This window comes from Rhinatrema bivittatum, chromosome 13 (assembly GCF_901001135.1).
Source record: "Rhinatrema bivittatum chromosome 13, aRhiBiv1.1, whole genome shotgun sequence".
Lineage (NCBI taxonomy): Eukaryota > Metazoa > Chordata > Amphibia > Gymnophiona > Rhinatrematidae > Rhinatrema > Rhinatrema bivittatum.
The window spans coordinates 61,458,267-61,477,144 of NC_042627.1; the positions used below are offsets into that span (position 1 = coordinate 61,458,267).

General features: G+C 44.5%; 1 protein-coding gene across 6 annotated transcripts in view; it reads left to right on the forward strand.

Annotated features, from left to right (window-relative positions):
- TM6SF1 (transmembrane 6 superfamily member 1) overlaps positions 1–18,878 on the forward strand; it is a 188,698-nt gene that overhangs the window by 123,421 nt on the left and 46,399 nt on the right. For 4 of the 6 annotated variants that reach the window (XM_029575931.1, XM_029575929.1, XM_029575933.1 and 1 more), the window contains one exon: positions 13,936–14,040. The exons of the other annotated variants lie outside the window; for them this stretch is intronic. In XM_029575931.1, coding sequence (XP_029431791.1) covers positions 13,936–14,040 — 105 coding nt within the window. The remainder of the gene's footprint in view (positions 1–13,935; positions 14,041–18,878) is intronic. 6 annotated transcript variants of the gene reach the window in all.

The window sequence follows — 18,878 nt, forward strand, 5'->3', positions numbered from 1 at the left end:
GTGAGAGCCCTCTCTGGGGCTGGCTGCATTTGGGCTATAGCCCTCTCCAGGGCTGACTTCATCTGGACTGTCACCCTCTGCTGGACGTTCCAGAAGATTGGGTGAGAGGACTGCTGACTCGGGGTGCCCGATAAGCAAGACCACTGGCTCAGTGTCCTCTGAAGACTGGACCACTGGCACAGGGTGAGTGGAGAGTGAATCCACTGGGATAGGGTGACTGGGGAGTAAGGTCACTGGTTTGGGATCCTGGGAAGACTAGACGACCGGTGCAGGATGAGTGGAAGGTAGGTCCCCTGGCACAGGGTTTCCTTGAGACTGGGAGTCAGGACTCACAGCACCTCCTTCTGGGTGCTGGGTGACTGGACAGGACAGGATAGGGCAAGACAAGAACAACAAGGAACAACAAGGACCAAAATTAAGGAACAGTCTACCTGTTGAGTTAAGACTCCAGAAAAACCTGAAATTGTTTAAAAAGTCATTGAAAACATGGCTTTTTAATCAAGCATATGGAACAGACACTAGCCAGTAACCTTTTCCTTTTATGTTTGTTCTTTATTTGAATTTTGATTTCTATTATTTCATGTTGCTTGAGTTTAATTTTTAAGAAACTTAATTTTAGAATTTTATTTTGATTTTTATATTTAATATGGGTATTGATAGTTTTTAACTTTGTTTATATGGTAATTATTATTTTCCAGTCGATAGCAGGGCTGAATTAGCCATGCTGTCATGGGATCTGTCAATCAGGTCCAGGAGGCGGAGCTTGTCAAAGCAGAGATCAGAGCTTTGCTCTCTGCGGCTGCACGTGTGTTCCCGCGCAGGAAAGTAACGGAATCTCCCCAGTCTGTTCTTTCCGCGCGCGGGATTGCACGCGGAGCTGTTCTTCTCCTCAGCGTTAATATAATAAATGTCAAAATCGGGGTTTAAACCCTGTAATTGCGGCAAGGTAATGTCGGTCACGGATGGCCATGACCGATGTTACTGTTGCCTAGAACCAGGTCACAATCGGGAAGATTGTGAATTTTGCTCAAGGATGTCACCCAGAGCACTGAAGCAAAGGGCCTACAGGCTTTAAGAACTTTTTGTTTCACCGGAGCCATCGGAGGCTCATTCGTCGCCTGGCCCTGCGATTTTATCGGCTCCCTCAAAAAAGAGGGCATCATTGTGGGATCCTCAGTCCTCCAAATTTGGAGGTAAGGAGGTGGTAAGCCGACAAAGGCCATCGGATTTTCAAAAATCCAAAGAGCTAGAATCGCCGGCGCAGGACACAGTGGCGCCAAAAATTTCTGCGCCTAAGGCGCCTTATGCACATACAAAACTGTTGGCGCATAACACTTCGGCGCCTGAAGAAGTATCGGCGCACAACATTTCTATGCGCAAGGCGCCGAAGACACTTGTGCGCCTGGCGCCAACCATCTCTATGTGCCCGGCGCCGGAGACATCGGCGCCGATCACTCTTGCGCGCATGGAAGCAGAAAGATATGCGCACAAGTCTAGATCTGCGCATAAATCCAAATTCGCGCATAAGACACATGAGCACCCATCTCATGTATTACAAAATGAGTTAAAACGAAGACGTGGAGCCTCACACAGATCTTCTTCAGCCTCTTCATCAATAACCTCACCTCGTTCGGGTGCTTCCCTTTCTTCGAGAGATAATTCGACAGAGTTTACAATAAAACGTAGAAAACGATCACAGTCTTCACGGAAAAGTCATACAGACTCGTCGTCACACTATTATCATAAGCACTCACGACACTCCCACCACAAAAAGTCGGCAAAGAGGAGTGCAACATGGGAAGTAAGCCCTTCGACTTCTAAATCATCTCATATACCAGCTTCAAATACCTTCTCTCACAGAGAGGTAATACAAGTTGCTTCCTCTACCGCTTCTATAGCTTCAGAGTATTCGAGGGACATCATATGCGACAAAAAACAGAAAGACCATAAAGTATACACTACTTTACCTCAGAACACACCAATGCACCCTAAAGCATGTGAGTCACAAGAACCAGATGATCGTACAATAATGCCCCCTCGTACAAAAGAGGCATTTTTTCAATTGTCCCAATCCTTGGCAGGTTTTTATGAAACTCTTCAGTCATCATTCAAAATGACTAATATTGCTGCTGTCAGTTCTCCGGAACATAAGACGCAGCCTAATAGAGAACAGTCGGTGGAGCCTCCGACATCTCCTATAGCAAACTGACCAGCTTCACCAAATTATAAACAGGATACATCATTTGACTCTCCTTCACCGTATACATCCCCATCATCATCTACGGGATTCCCATCGGATCCGTAGGAACAACCTCAGGAGCCGTATTCCCCTCCGGAAGACCTTACATACCCAAAATTTCTAGAAAAACTGGGTACAATACTGCATCTAGAGGTCCGAAAAGAGATAGACCCTAGGTCAGAAACCCTTGGTCTCCTAAAAACTTTTGAGACTCCAGGGGAACCAACCTCTCTTCCACCACAAGAGCTCCTGCATTCAGTCTTACAGAAATCCTGGGAAACACCTTACACAATTGCAGCAGTTTCCAGGAAAACGGACATAAAATTCCGTATGAGGAAAACATCACCGTACTCTGTACCACAATTATCTCATGCTTCAATTGTAGTAGAGTCGGCGATGCAAAGATTTAAGAAAACAGTCACATTCCTCATACCCACCAGGCAAAGACAACAAATATTTGGATGAGTTTGGCAGGAAAATATACCATAACTCAATGTTGAATGCCCGAATTATGCGCCATCAATTCTACATGGTACAATACCTATATGAGTGCATGCAAGCTATAAAAGGTATGCTTTCCTCAACTGCGGATCAGATACCTCCGCTTCTTCATGACATGGAAGAGTGTTCTCGTCACCTTTTGAGGTCAATCTACGAAGCATATGAAACATCGTCTAGGGCATCGGCAACAGCCATTGCAGCCTGCAGACTAGCATGGTTTACGATCAAGTTCCACGAGAAACTAACGAACCTCCCATGTACAGGAGATAACCTGTTTGGAGAACGATTTCAGTTCACAGTGGGTAAACTGAAGGAAGAAGCTCTAGCAGTACAATCATTAACATCACATCCTAACTATTCGACCACACGTCGTTATATTGGATCTACTCGTAGGCAATCCTATGCCAGACCTTACCAGTCCTTTTGTACACAGACTTACCCTGCGTACCAGCATCCTGCTCCACAACAGAATACCTCAAACCAACGTAGAGGTAAACCACGTAATCAGAGACAGCAGGCACAACAACCAGCTACTGCAGTGAAAGCAACTTCATCTGTTTAGTTACCCAGCCACCACCACAACTTCAAGCACCACCCGGCAGGATTCATTCCTGCCTGACAGCCTGGGAGAGGATAACATCCCATCAATGGATTTTGGAGTTAGTACGTCACGGCTACCAACTCCAATTTGTCACAAAACCCATATTACCTCATCTTTCCACTATCAAGATTCACAACTTCCAACCACAACTAGGCGAGGAAATTGCTTTGCTTTGCAAACAAGCAATTCAACAAATTTACCCAGGGACCCAATCAGTAGGATTTTATTCACCATACTTCCTCATACCCAAGAAGTCGGGTGGCCTTCGCCCCATCCTAGACCTAAGGGAATTGAACAAATTTCTCATCAAAGAGAAATTCAAAATGGTATCATTGAAATCAATCCTTCCTCTGACTCAAACTAACAATTGGATGTGTTCCATCGACTTGAAGGATGCTTACACACACATTCCAATCCATCCATCCTCGTGTCGTTACCTATGCTTTCGCTACAGGCATCAACACTACCAGTACAAAGTTCTCCCCTTTGGACTATCGGCTGCACCCAGGGTGTTCACCAAATGCATGGTAGTGGTGGTGGCTCATCTCAGACAACAAGGTATAACCATTTTCCCATATCTGGACGATTGGCTCATATTCGCCCCAACTCCAAACATCTTACTCGAGCACCTCCATCGAGTGATACAATGCTTGCAAGAATTAGGATTGGTGATCAATTTTCAGAAATTACACCTACAACCAACACAACAGTTACAGTTCATAGAAGCATGCCTGGCACTATGTGCAACAGGGCATACCTACCAAGGGACAGAATATCACAATTCTGTCTTCTGTTACATACCTTGAACCATACTCAGAGACCTTCAGCGAGACAGGTTTTAGTAGTCCTCAGCCACATGGCAGCGGCAAATTTCATGGTTCCCAACACCAGGTTGCACATGAGTCGCCTGCAAAGGGGCTTGAAACATCAATGGAAACAGCACTCGCAACCATTGACACAGAAGTTATCATTGACTGCCGAAATGAGAAAAGACATAACATGGTGGCTCCTAGACTCCACCCTATCCAAGGGAGCATTGTTCAGTTCCCCTCCTCACAACGCAGTCTTAACCACAGATGCGTCTCGCAAGGGCTGGGGTGCCCACCTCGAGATTTACGAAACACAAGGGTTATGGGCAATCTTGGAACAGAACCTGAAAATAAATTTACTGGAACTCAGAGCGATTCGCAATGTATTACGAGTGTTCCAAGACCACCTGAAAGGTCGCAGGGTCATGATCTACACGGACAACCAAGTCGCGATGTTTTACATCAACAAACAAGGAGGGTCCGGTTCATGGTCCCTTTGCAAGGAGACCTTGACAATCTTCGAACATGCTCACCGAAATTGCATACATCTCCAGGCAACTTACCTACGAGCGGACAAGCTAAGCCGCATCTTTCATCCTCACGAATGGGTACTCAATACAGAAATGATCTCTTTTCAACAGAGATCAATGCTCAAGTTCCCAAATTCTGCTCGATAAGACCAAGCCAATTCAGGATCGTGCAAGATGCCTTCCTCATTCCGTGGACGACAGGCCTCCTATATGCCTTTCCTCCCATACCACTCATAACAAGGACAATTCAAAAGTGCATAGCAGACAAAGCTCAACTGATACTCATCGCCCCGGCCTGGCCGAGGCACCATGGTACAGTTTCTTTCTCCGACTATCCATCATGGATCCAATTCAGTTACCGAATCGCCAAGATCTTCTCTGCCAAGATCAAGGGACGCTCCTACATCCACTACACTCATCTCTCCACTTGACAGCGTGGAGATTGAGGCTCCTGTTAACAGAATAGGGAATTTCCACTTCGGCACAATTCATCTTGTTAGAATCCAGGAAACTCTCAACGAGGAAAAATTATAGCTATAAATTGAAACATTACTCTACCTGGTGTACGTCCAAAGGTGTACCACCATTGGACTGCTCACCTGAATTGCTCATTGATTATCTTCATACACTATACACAGCTGGTCTAGCAACGTCATCCATTAGAGTTCATCTCAGTGCCATAGGGGCATATCATAGACCAGTTAACAATATTCCTATATCCAATCATCCCTTACTATCTCGTTTCATTAAGGGGTTAACTCACCTTCGTCCTCCGATCTCTAAGCCTCCAGTTCCATGGAACCTCAACATAGTTCTGGAACAGCTCATGCTTTTCCCGTTCAAACCCATGGACTCGGCACATATTAAATACCTCACATGGAAGGTTGTGTTCCTGGTTGCAGTAACATCAGCACGAATAGTCAGGGAATTGTAGGCCTTGGTCCATTATTCTCCATACTTGCAATTTCATCACCAGAAGGTAGTTCTCCGAACTCACCCATCCTTCCTACCAAAAGTGGTTTCTCAATTCCATCTCAATCAGACCATGGAATTATCAACCTTTTTCCCTAAACCTCACGCAAATGATAGGGAAAAACTACTGCACACACTAGATTGTAAAAGAGCTTTAGCATACTACAAAGAAAGGACAAACTCTGACTCCCGTGTTTCTCAACTATTTGTCTCTTTTGACCCAAAGGCACCTGGACTACCAGTGGCTAAGCGCACCATCTCCAGCTGGATAGCACAGTGCATCAAATTCTGTTACAATAAACAGAAACAACAACTACATTCAGAGCTGAAAGCTCACCAAGTCAGAGCAGCAGCAGCCTCATTGGCACACCTGAAGAATGTGCAACCCATAGACATATGTAAGGCAGCTACATGGTCATCGCTCCATACCTTCACATCTCACTACTGCCTTGATCAACAAGCAGCCACTGATGCGAAGACAGGGCACGCAATCCTGTAAACTCTATCCTCCTGTCCACGGTAACTGCCACACTGTCAAAGATCACGTACAAACATACATTTCTCACAGGACAAGCAGGATGGTAGTCCTCACATATGGGTGACATCATCAGGATGGAGCCCAATCACGGAAAACTTCTGTCAAAGTTTCCAGAACTTTGACTGGCCCCTACTGGGCATGCCCAGTGCTTGGCTTTACTATGGGGTTTGCTTTACATAATTGCTTTTAGTATATGGATCTGAGACCATAGGAGAAGGCTAGGTGTTGTGGGCTTTGGAAACAAATGACAAACCTTTCCAACATTCAGTTAAGAAAAAGATTGCAGGCATGAAAATGGTGCTAATATTACTCAACCTTTTACACCCAGAAATGGCTAGAAAGAAAGAAAAAAAAAAACCTGCAAGGGCATGGAAGATCATTGTTAATGTTCTTGCAGGCTTATAATGGCATTTCTGTCAGTTAAAAGAGAATGGGAAATGCAATGAAATCCTACAAGGAGAATTTCAGAGGAGAGCACCATCATAACAGCCTAGCATAGATTTGCTTGGATGTCAGTTTAGCATTAGCTTTTGGATCAACAATATTGAGGCAGACTAGGAGGTGCCTTGCAATTTATCTGGAGAAAAGGCAAAGGGCTCGCATTTTATTGCTAATTGGATATTTATTTTTATACTGAGAAATTATTTACAACAGTGGAAATGGCATTGATTGAGCTTCTTTGACTTTATACTGGGTTGTTCAAGGAGTCCTAGGGAAAAAAAAGATACTAGAATTGTAAGTTAACACAAAAGCATTAAGATTCAGCTTTTTCGGAGATCACGTGAGGCAGTGAAGCAGGTGGATGTAGGTTCCTCTTGCTGCGCCCGACCCTGACATCCAACCCCATCCTTCGCAAGAATTTTGAGAAGAAAGACCCTTATCTGCAATAACACTCTTAATTGTACTTCTTCTTGCGATATTGCCGCTGTTATGGCTTCCCGGTTAGTCAGAAAAGAGAAGGATAAGGAGAAAAACCGGGCCCAGGATCCGCCATCGCCTGCTGCGGGGGAACCGGTCGGAGCTCCGTCCCCGACCATTGATCTTGCTAATATCAAAGAGGCAGTGACCGAAGCGTTGGGGCCAGAATTGAAGCTGATGGCCGATAAATTGGAGGAACTCACAAATACGTTGAGAAGCGAGTCTCCGAGGTAGAAGGCAGAGTGTCGGAGGTGCAAGATGGCCTTCTGGGGGCACAAAAGGACATTGCAGTTCTCCAGGCCTCGCTGGCGCAACAGGCGGCGCAGGTCGAGGACCTGGAGAACCGATCGCGCAGGTCAAATCTTAGAAACGTGGTTACAGGAACAACTCAACCTTCCGACCACCAACGGCCCCCTACACATTGAACGGGCCCATCGGCTGGGCCCTAGAAAAGAAAGCGCCCCGCGCCCCAGAGTGACTATTGCCAAGTTATTCAATTATGCCCATAAAGTGGACATTCTGAGAGCAGTTAGAGCGGGGCACTCCCTTACTTACGATAATCAGCGGGTCCTACTTTTCCAGGACTTTTCGGCCGGAGTATCTGCGCAGTGGCACCTCATGGCGCCTCATTGTTCTCAGCTTATCTCCATGGGACGGTGTGCAACTCTGCTGTATCCTGCCCGCCTACTGGTAGTGACCACCACCGGCGTTAAGTGGCTGGAGACTGCCGAGGAAGCCCGTGTGTTTGTTCTGGAGCAGACAACACGGATAAGTGAATACTGCAAGTAACTCGAGATGAGGAGCATTGCACATGCGGAAGGCGGGTCATTTTTCTTATTATGGTAAGGGCCTTAACAGGGCTCAATTAAATTCTTCACTAATGGTAAAGTATTTTATAATCTCGCGGCCATTGAGCAAACGGGAGACGATGAGGGACTTTGCCTTATATGGGACACTGGGACACAGACATGGGATCTGAAGTCTAGGTAATTTGATGCAACGCAGAATTTTCTCTGCTGGAATGGCAGAGTGTCCAATTGCATGCATGGGCCGCGAGGACCATCGTTACGGCCCAGTGGAGACTCTGATTTCTCGAAGGGGAACTTTTAGACTCTTTTACAAGTCTGTGAAGGGACTCCAAATGTTTGGGACCCTAATCTGTTTATTCTGGGAAATGTCGATTTTTTTCCTTACAGTCCTCGATATAGTAAGGCTTATACCATGGAGTTCTAGTACTGTTAGACTGTGTAAAAAGATGCAAAGATTTGACAACTGTTGAAGACCCCAGGAAGTACCTATTTTTACATTACTATTGTGAACCTATGGGGTTTTGTACATTTTCAATCTTGCACGTGGGTTAATACTCTGAGTGTCGTGGCTGGGTCGGGGGGGCCTCAGTGTGATTTTTCTTGCTGTGGTCATGCCTTTCCCTGCACGCTTTGTTCCGATCAGCCATATTGTCAACCTCTCATGTATTTTCGAACTGTCTTTGCTACTCACTACTTTACAGTGGGTGGTAGGATAGTAGATGGGACAAGGCTATGAATAAACCCTTTTTATTTATTGTACCCTGCTGGGACCGATGCCGCTTTCGGTGTACACTGCGATCTCTGATCATAGTTTTTTTTTTGGCATAGCTATGTTGTGATATTGTAGTTCTTTTCTTTCTTCGTTTACTGTTTTGCTGCAATTGTTGTTATGTCTGTTTCAAACTAACTGCGTTATGACCACTAAACGGAAGGATGGGGTTGGAGGGGGGGGGGTGGGGAGGAGGGAGATGGGGCCTGGTTTGTTGTGGGATATCTGGTGATTTCTTAATGGTGTTTTGGGAATGGGACATTCGAGCCGAGGGGCTTGGAGAAGGGATGAGGGGGAGGGATTCAGGGGGGGAGGGAGGGGGGGAGAGGGGCAAGCAATAAACTGAGATATTTGATTCTGTGTATTCCCTGTAAACATGCAACATCGTCTGTGATCTCCATCACCACATGGCAAGTTATGGCGCGAGCGGAGGCCTCGGCTGGGAGGGCTTCTGCTAGGTTTAAAGTGATGCTACTACTGCTACACATTTTCCCCATGCTGGCTTTCTAGTAAGCAGACACGTATAGTGTCCTGGAATGTGTGTGGCATCCATACACCAATTAAACGTTCTAAGATCCTGCAAGCTTTAAAGCGAAAATCAACTGATATTGGGTTTTTGCAGGAGACACATCTTTCTGACGTAGAAGATGCTAAACTATGTAAAGCCTGGGTGGGTAGTGTTCATTTTGCCTCTGCCACCACACGCTCGGCTGGGGTGGCTATCTTGATTAATAAAACTCTGCCGTTCCAAAACCAGAGGGAAATTAAAGACCCCGAGGGCCGATATCTCATTTTGATAGGGGAGTTAAGTCATCAACCGTTGGTTCTATGTAATCTTTATGCCCCCAATACTTATAGCCCACAGTTTTTCCAAGTTCTTTACCAGTATCTCCTTCCTTATATGGCGGATACCATCATTGTGGGGGGTGGGGAATTTCAATACCATTAGGGATCCACAGCTTGATGCTTCACAGAATATTCGTGGGAACGAGGGATGGGTAAGGGGCTGACTCTTCTTGAAAATGCTTTGCATTTGGTAGACGCGTGGCGTACTCTTCATCCGGGGGAAAAGGCTTTCACTCACCTCTCAAGAGCTCATGCCACTTAATCCCGTATAGACTTCTTTCTCACCAGTACGCATGCCTTCTCCAAGATTCAGGAGGCTGGTATCGAAGACATCTTGTTTTCGGATCATGCCCCCGTTTGGTTGGACTTTCAATCTGCATTCTCACCCCAAGCGGTTCGGAACTGGAAATATCCTTATTATTTGGCTAAGGATAGAAACCTTCATAAATACCTAGAGGAGAGATGGTCTGACTATGCCTCTCTGAACCATGTGCATTGTGAGCAATCCGTTCTGTACTGGTATGCTGCTAAGACAGTTATTGGGGGGATATAATTTCATATACCTCAAATTGACGGAAAATTTTAAATCAGCGGATATTACAATTGACTAATCAGTTACGCAAGGCTAAGGCTCGTCTCCTTCACTCTAATACGCGACAGAATAGGGATGACTATTTTTCTGTGCAGTGTACTCTAAATACTGTGCTGCACCAAAGAGCTAAGAAAAGTATACTGTATTATCAACATCAGCTTTATCAATATAGTAACAAGGCAGGTAAGCTGATGGCCCACTTGATTCGATCCTCTCGAGTGACTCGGTTTATAGCTGGTCTTAAGAATACCGCTGGGCATGTTGAGACTCACACGCGATCTATATTGGGCCTCTTTAGAGATTACTATCAGCAACTCTATCAGGCCGAAAGTTGGTCGGAGGAAGTCTGCTCGCGGTTTTGTGATTCCCTTTCTATTTCCAGACTCACGGAGAAACAGAAGCAGGCTTTGAATTTACCTATATCTGAGGCGGAAATTCGTCTGGCAATTCACCGGTCCAAGAAACTGAAGGCTCCGGGGCCAGACGGGTTTTCTGCAGAATTTTACAAGTGTCTGGTCGATAAGGTGACGGTGCCGTTGGCCTCGTTATTTTCCACTCTCATTCGTCAGGGGAGCTTTCCTTTTCAGATGAATCATGCCCATATCACTCTTATCCCCAAAGTGGGGAAAGACCCTCTGTTATCCGAATCGTATCACCCTATCTCCCTGCTAAATTTTGATCAAAAGTTATTGGCCAAGATATTGGCGGACCACTTGACCGTCTTCCTCCCCTCCCTGATGGGGCCGAACCAGGTAGGATTTGTCAGAAAACGATATACCCTATCAAATATCCATCGGGTTCTAGTGGCCATGGAAATGTCGATATACGAATACTCCATACTTGGTTATTAGTTTTGATGCTGAGAAGGCATTCGACAGGGTAGAATGGAACTATTTGTTTTACATCTTACGGCGTATGGGCATTGATGGCTTCTTTTACAAGGCAGTTCAGTTACTGTATAGCGATCCACAAGCAACAATCTTAGCTAACAGGGAACAATTCGCGACTTTCCCTATTCTGAAGGGCACACGTCAGGGATGCCCGTTGTCCCTGCTTCTCTTTCTACTGCAATTAGAACCTCTGTTGCTAGCTATACAAAAGACTCCTCTGATTCGAGGGGTGCGATTCAATACGGAGATATTCAAATGTGCTGCTTTTGCCGATCTTCTCTTTTTGTAACAGATCCCGCTTCATCTTTACATTCCCTTCTCAGATTGTTTGGCGCCTTTGGAGCTTTTTCGGGATTTCGGCTAAATGAAAATAAATCTTCCGCGCTGGCTTTCCCGGACGCCTTGCGGGAGCGTTGGCGTGGCGCTTTTCCTCTACAATGGGCTACTGATTCCTTTCGTTATCTGGGGGTTCGTATTCCAACTGATCCGTTACTGGTTTATCAAGTTAATGTTCCTCGTCTTGTACGGATTACGCAGGACACACTGCGTGACAAAATCTTCCTCTATCTTTGTGTGGCTGTGTAAGTCTGTATAAAATGGTTATTCTCCCTAAGTGGTTGTACCTTCTTCAAACTTTACCTCTCCATCTGCGGATGCGGGATGTAACTCAACTGGATCATTCTTTTCGAAAGTTTCTGTGGCGGGGTGGCAGGTCGTGACTTCCTCTATCGTGGCTGCAGGCGCGGTGGAGAATGGGGGGCTTAAGGGTGCCGAAATTGGCCTTGTACGCCCTGGCTTGCAACTTACGAATCATCCGTGATTGGGTGCTTGGAACTTCGTCCCATACCAGTTTTGTTGCTGAAAGTGCCTTGCTCCACCCAATTAATGTATGTTATGCGCTCCAGGTATTACCGGCGATGCTTTCCCCCATATTGACTCAATCTAGGATAGTGCAGCCGATTCGGCAAGCCTGGGTTAGTTACAATGACAAAACTCAGTGCGTATTTGCTGCTGGTGACGGGCAATACGGACTTTTCTCCAGGTTCTCAGTCCCAGGCATTTCAGGGGTGGAGGGGGGGGGGGGGGGGGGGGGGGCGGGTATCGCACATTTGGGGCATTTACTCACCGTGCAGGGGACTCCGATTTCTTTTTCTGAACTGCGAGAGTGTTATGGGGGGATGTGGTTTCTGTATTTCTCTCTACATTAAGACCTTACCAACGGCGTTTTTACAGCCCTCAGCATTTCAGAAACTGGAAAAATTATTGGATCTTACGGGTACTCGGGTCCCCTCCTTGTCACAGTATTACAAACGGCTGTGCAGGCTGCAGAATGTGGAGATCTATGCAGTACTTGCAGAACGTTGGACCAGGGATGGGGAATTTATGGTCACTTCCTCAATATTACAAGTCTGTTTTGGTCGGGTCGCCAGGATCTCGTACAATACATATTATCGAGAGCTACAATATACATTTTTAGGACGGGCGAACATCTCGCCCAAGATGGCGCAACAGCAATATATTGCTACGTCGGCATCCTGTGCCCGGTGCCATAAGGAGCAGAGTACCTTGGCACATGCTTTTTGGGGCCTGCCCAGCTATTAAATCCTTTTGGACTAAGGTGGCTCATTATTTAGCGATGATTTTGCACATCTCTATTCCGGTGGCGCTCCTCTGGCTCTTGTTTGGGTGTATACCACCTTTAAGAAAACGAGTTCCTGGCACCCGTTTATTGATACAGAAGGCCTGTGTGGTGGGGAAGCGGGTGATTCTTATGGGCTGGTGTAGTGCGGACTCGCCTTCTTTTTGGGCATGGAGGAACCTTTTCTATGTCATGATGCATATGGAACAACTCGCATCTCGACATTCTCCAACACTTCGAAGGCAATTTTTGAGTATTTGGTATCCCTACATTCAAACCCTTCCGCACCAAGCCAGAAGCCGGATTCTCAACGACTGCGTCTAGCTTCAGACCTCCTAAACTTTGTGGTGACTTCTTAAAGACTTGGTTTGGTCGTCCATGATGTCCTTATAGTTACTTGTGGAATACACAGGAGATTTATCATCAAAGACCGCAGAAAGGGGTGGGGGGTGGGTTGAGGGATCAAAGGTCTTTGGTTACATTGTGGTTTGACCGGGGAGGGTGAAGTGTTCAACCCTCCCTGGATGTTTGTATTGTGTTTATGGAAATGCCAATAAAATTGTTTAAACATAAGATTCAGTTTTTTCATTCTTAATTTTCTCTAGTTTTTGAGGCAGTATTAGTATTTAAGGTTTTGAAAGCTCTTGTGATATAGCCATGTCCACCACTAGGAATTTAAGTGATTTGGGACACACTGCTTTGCTGATCCTTACCAAAGCTGCATGCTGCTGCATCAGACCCATACAGCAGTCATGAATATATCACAGACAGCTGAAGAGCAGATTCTAGCTAGGAGATTTGTAAAAATAGTTGTCATGGCATTTGCAAATAATTCATATTTCAATGACATTTACTAGGTGGACTTAAGGGTGCCTATGTACCAGGTCTCAGAGGAAGCTACAGTTTTAGGTACCTGCCAGGGACTGTCACTGTGATGGTTGGGCTGAACTATAAAGGGCATATAAAATAGGGGGAAACTCCCTGGGTAGTTGCAAATGAAGGCTTATGGCACCAGATCCCAGTCTTGGTTCTGATTGGACTTCGAGCTCAATAAAGCAGAAAGAAACTGTCAAGTGAAAACAATTCAAATACACAAGTGATTCTGATTAGATTTAAAAAAAAATTCTATCTCCTGGAATAAAATGTTGCCTTTTATCTGATTGAGAAATGGAACTATGTAGCCTGTAATGTCATGCAAAAAAAGGTGCACTAAATGTGTTGTTTACCAAATAGGAGAACAGTACCAGTATAATATTACTTTTATGATATTTGTTATATTTAGGTGGTTCAAGAAATCCAGAAGAAGGGACTGTGGGGAAGACCGTTAGATCTAGTATTGGTTATCTACCTCATGCTAGCAACTGCATTTTGCATATTTAGAGGCATGGTGAGTTTAAATGATTACATTAGTTGTGGCTTTATCTTTATTTTGTTTACAAAAATGTTTAAAAACGGGGTCTGATTTTCTAAGACTTTTCTCCCATTCTGTATGTATGTAAAAAAATACTTAGTAAACGAGGCTCAGAGTTTTCCAACCTGGAAATACAGCTAGTTAGTTCGGTTGAAAAGCAGTATATTAAACGAATAATGTTCATAAACCATTTTTAGGTATGTGAAATTCTCATGTCAATTATTGTATGCAATTACACGCAAGAATGTGAACAATTATCCAATCAGATTTGGGTCTTAGAAACATTTCTGGTAGGTAGAAATTTATCAGCTTCAGTGAATAAAATAACCATATAAAAAATGTCTCAAAGAACAGAGAAGGGGAAGGGATATAGAAGGATGCAGGGGAGGGAGAGTTTAATTTTATATTTGAGCCAATACAAATCAGTTTCATTAGAGTATGTGTGAGTCTCATTATCCCTTTTCAGATTTTAACTTCTTGATGCCACCAAACTATGGAATTAAGGAGAGTAAAACCACCAACCATGTTTCTGCTCAAACTAAGGGCAAGAATACAAAAATGTTTGCCCATTGTTATGTTTGTCAGCTTGTGGGCCATCCCCACAAGCCAACTCACCCCAAATGCCGCCGGCTTCAGGGGTACTGCAAACAAATATATTAAAAAAAACCTCCATAGACCACCCTGACATACTTAAGTACCACCGTCAGCGTAACTTACCATCTACATACACCCGATGCAAGCTACAAAGCATTCGATGCACTCGTTGATGTGCCTGGGCAATCCTTATACCCGCTGATTCAATTTCTTCACTCGATGCTGGCATCAGCACAGAAACATGCTCCGAAGGACTCCAGGTCATCTAAAACGCCCATGTTCAACTGGCTTAGGCCATTCTGCTTCCTTAGATCAAGCAAGGCTGCCTATACAACAGTATAAATGAATGTTTTTATGATTGTTGTGAACCGCTTCCAACATAAATTTGGTAAAGAATGCAGAACACAAATATTTGTAAATAAATATACTAGCCATTCAAAATCTGCAGGAGAAGGCGTAAGATTACTCTTACCTCCTCTGGTTATCAGAACACTAACATGCCCTAGGTTGGTAGTGGAAGGTTCAATAGTTCTGATTTCTTTAAATAGACCACCTGTTACAATGCAAGAATATATCTTTGTGTCGAAAGAAGTCCCTCTTCCAATCCCAGGCCAGAGGATATAACAGTCACTTGACCAAATTGCAGGGCTCGTAAGGAGTTTCTTTACCTCTCGCTCCAAAGAGGTAGATGGAATGTTGCAGCCTCCCTTTTCAATTTTTGCTTTGGTAATTCCACAGTCTGAAGTTCCAAACACTCTCTAGGTGTACTCATTATCAGAGCCTCAAGTTAGGGGCTCTTTGTCAACACATTCAATTGCAGCAGATTCTAGTAAATTGGAGGCTTTGGACCAGGTCGTTCCTCTGAGACCTCAGCTAGAGGAATCACCTAATTATCCTTCTTTGACACTGGAGTCCTGGGTAAGTGAGCCCATACCCCTAGGCTCAGATGATGACTCTACTGGAATACCATCAGATCCCCCCCACCGGAGTACAACCCCCCCCCCTCTGGAAGGAGGGGGGGTTGAGAAATTAAGAGCAGCACTGGATGTTCATGTACATAAGGATAAAGATTCACTTACAGAGCTCATTGGAATACTCAAAATTCTGGATACACCGGCTGAAACTGCCACCTTACCATTTCATAACATTTTCAAGATCCTGCTCATGAAATTATGGAAAAAAACAATTTCTTGTTTCCCCTACAGCTCAAAAATAAGACCTCAAAAATAGGGTCCAACAATCACCAGTCCATCATAGTGAAATCTGGTATGAAAAAAGCAAAGAAAACTCGTAGACATTCTAATTCCCTACTGGGCAAAGATCACAAACTTCTGGACAATTTCGGCAAAAGGATATTCCAATCTGCAATGCTTTCTGTTCTCATCGCTATCCATCAGTTCTACATGGTGCAATACCTTCATGATTGACTTCAGAAGCTGAAGCCGTACTTACCTTCCTACTATCAGAAAACCTTCCCTCAACCATTTGGATGCGGAAAAGTTGTTCGCTATCTCCTCCGTTTAGTGTATAATTTATTCGATTCTACGTCTCATACCTCTTCAGCTTCTATTGGAATGTGATGTATAGTGTGGCTATGAGCAAGCTCTATTCGAGAGGGCGTCCACAAAAAATTGGCAGACTTCCCATGCTTGGGAGACAACCTCTTCAGGGAGAAGCTCTGAGAAACAATCTCCCAAAATGTGGTGGTACAGTCTTCCTCCCTAGTACCAGAGCAACCTGCTCTATCATGTCATCCATACTATCCTTACATATGACCCTTCATTCAGCTGGTACTGACATTTCAGCAGTACTGGCTTCCATCTCTTCTAGCATGTCAACAGCAGCTTCTGGCCAGACTTAAACAATGGGTATACCATCAGCCAAAAATCATCCTGCAGGCCCAGCCTATACCAGGGCCCAGGTTTAGATGCCATTGACCAAACCCCTCCTTTCCCTTCCGATAATGGAACAAATTCAGCATTTTCTAGAGAAATGGCTTCAAATAACCAAGTACTATTGGGTCCTCAATATTGTACAATATGGGTACTGGTTGCATTTCTCCTAGTCCTCATCCCTTCCACACTATTTGCCTCCCCATCTGGACCGTCTCATCTACTGCAGATCCATCTGGAAATTCAGTTGCTTATCAAACAGGCAGTGGAGAGGATACCTACATTGCAACACACATGATTTTTATTCCAAATACTTGCTCATCCCCAAAAAGATGGGGAGAATGTCTGATCCTGCCCAATGGCGTGGCCTATGCTGCCAAGTGGATTTGTCTCACTACCAATACAAAGTCCTTACGTTCGGCCTTTTTTCGGCACCCAGAGTTTTCACAAAGTGCCTTGTGGTAGTAGAAGCGCACCTATGTTGCCAGAGAATACACTTTTTCCTATACCTTGATGACTGACTGATCACAGCGCTGTCTCGAGCAGCAGTTCTCCGTTCCTTAGACATGGTGATTCATCTTCTACAGAGATTAGATTTTCTCATCAACTTTGGGAAATCAAACCCAGAACCCACACAGCACCTCCAGTTCATAGGGCATACATCAACTCATTACTACAGAAAGTATTCCTGCCCAGCAACGGATGTCCACCATGATTTCGCTCATGCAAACACAGCTGTCCTATCTGAGGCCCACAGCCAAGGAAGCTCCTCGTAATATTAGGTCATATGGCAGCAGCCATTCATGTAGTTCCATTAACTCACTTTCATATCCGGCCATATAAATCAAATTATACTACTACCTACTTTCTTTCCAAGGCCTCAAGCACAAGATGGGGACAAAGCCCTCCACACTCTCGACTGCAAACAGGTATTGGCATGTTAAAAATAAATACATAGCCTCATCCTTAAACCATCCAGTTCTTTGTCTTGTTCAGCCTTAACAGCCTCAGGATAGCAGTGGCTAAACAAATCTTATCTAACTGATTATCTAATTGTATCCATGAATTCTAGGCAGGACTGCAAATTTCAGGGTTAGTCAAGGCTCATCAGATATGATCTATGGCTTCTTCTGTCACTCATCTTTGAGAAGTTCCTATCGAAGATATTTGCAAAGCTGCAATGTGATTTTCAGTCCACACATTCACGTCCTTAATAACATCTCAAAGACTGACAATAGAGATTTGGACAAGTAGTTTTATGAAATCTGTTCTCGTTGTAGTCCACTCTCCACGGTAGAGTTCAAGTTGCTTAATAAGTAATCGTTTTGCTAGAACCTCAGCTTGGGATGCTCCACATTTAATAGCTAATCTGGCTTGCTTATTGATGGAAAAAGCAAGTTTACATACTGTAAATGTTTTTCCCCATAGATGGCAGGATGAATTAACCATGGAATACTCGCCCACCTCCCTGGAGAGTCGACTACACAGCTAGATTCAGCTCTGTTACTGACTGAGGAGGCTTACGAGGCAGTGCCAGCAAGGGAACTCCTGCACATGCTTAGTATAGCTTGGAGAGACAAGTCTGTTTGGTGCTGCCAGATGGCATTAGCCACATGTAATGGCTAATTCATCCTGCTATCGAAAACACCATTTATGGTAAACAAACTTGCTTTTCCAGAACATAAGAATGTATTCAAATTTGGATTCATGGAAATTATTAACTTTTAAATTTTAACTGAACCCCAGACTGAGAAATATGAAAAATTATATGTAGGTATTATTTATCACTAGTGCCATTAATACATTTGGTGTCAATTTCCAACACCTTACAGCTGAGAACAGGTGGTTAGATTGGCTCCTTTTGAAAATTGCTCAGGGCTGAGTGGCTTAGGGCCTGATTTGCTGAGGCTTTTTCCTATTCTTTATGTGCGGAAAAAAAAGCTTAGTAAATCAGGTCCTAAATTTATTTTTACTAGGAAGCATATTTAGCCACTGTAAATGTAGGCGACTTTGGGAGCAGTGCTTGTTTGAGAAAGGAAAATTAGGCAATAACTCAGGCACAGGGATAGCTGGCTACATTTAGCCCAGCTATCCCTGTGCCTGAGTTATTGCCTAATTTTCCTGGACATCCAGCCCCCTGCCAATCAACTTGTGTATATCAAACCCCCTTTAAATCCTTTCCTGATCCTCGAAATCTCAAAATGCCTCCCCTTCCAGATACTTTCACCCATCTGGAATCTGTACTTGTGGCCTGGTTTGGCCTTGTTGGAAACAAGATGCTGGGCTTGAGGGACCCTTGGTTTGATCCAGCATGGCAATTTCTTATGT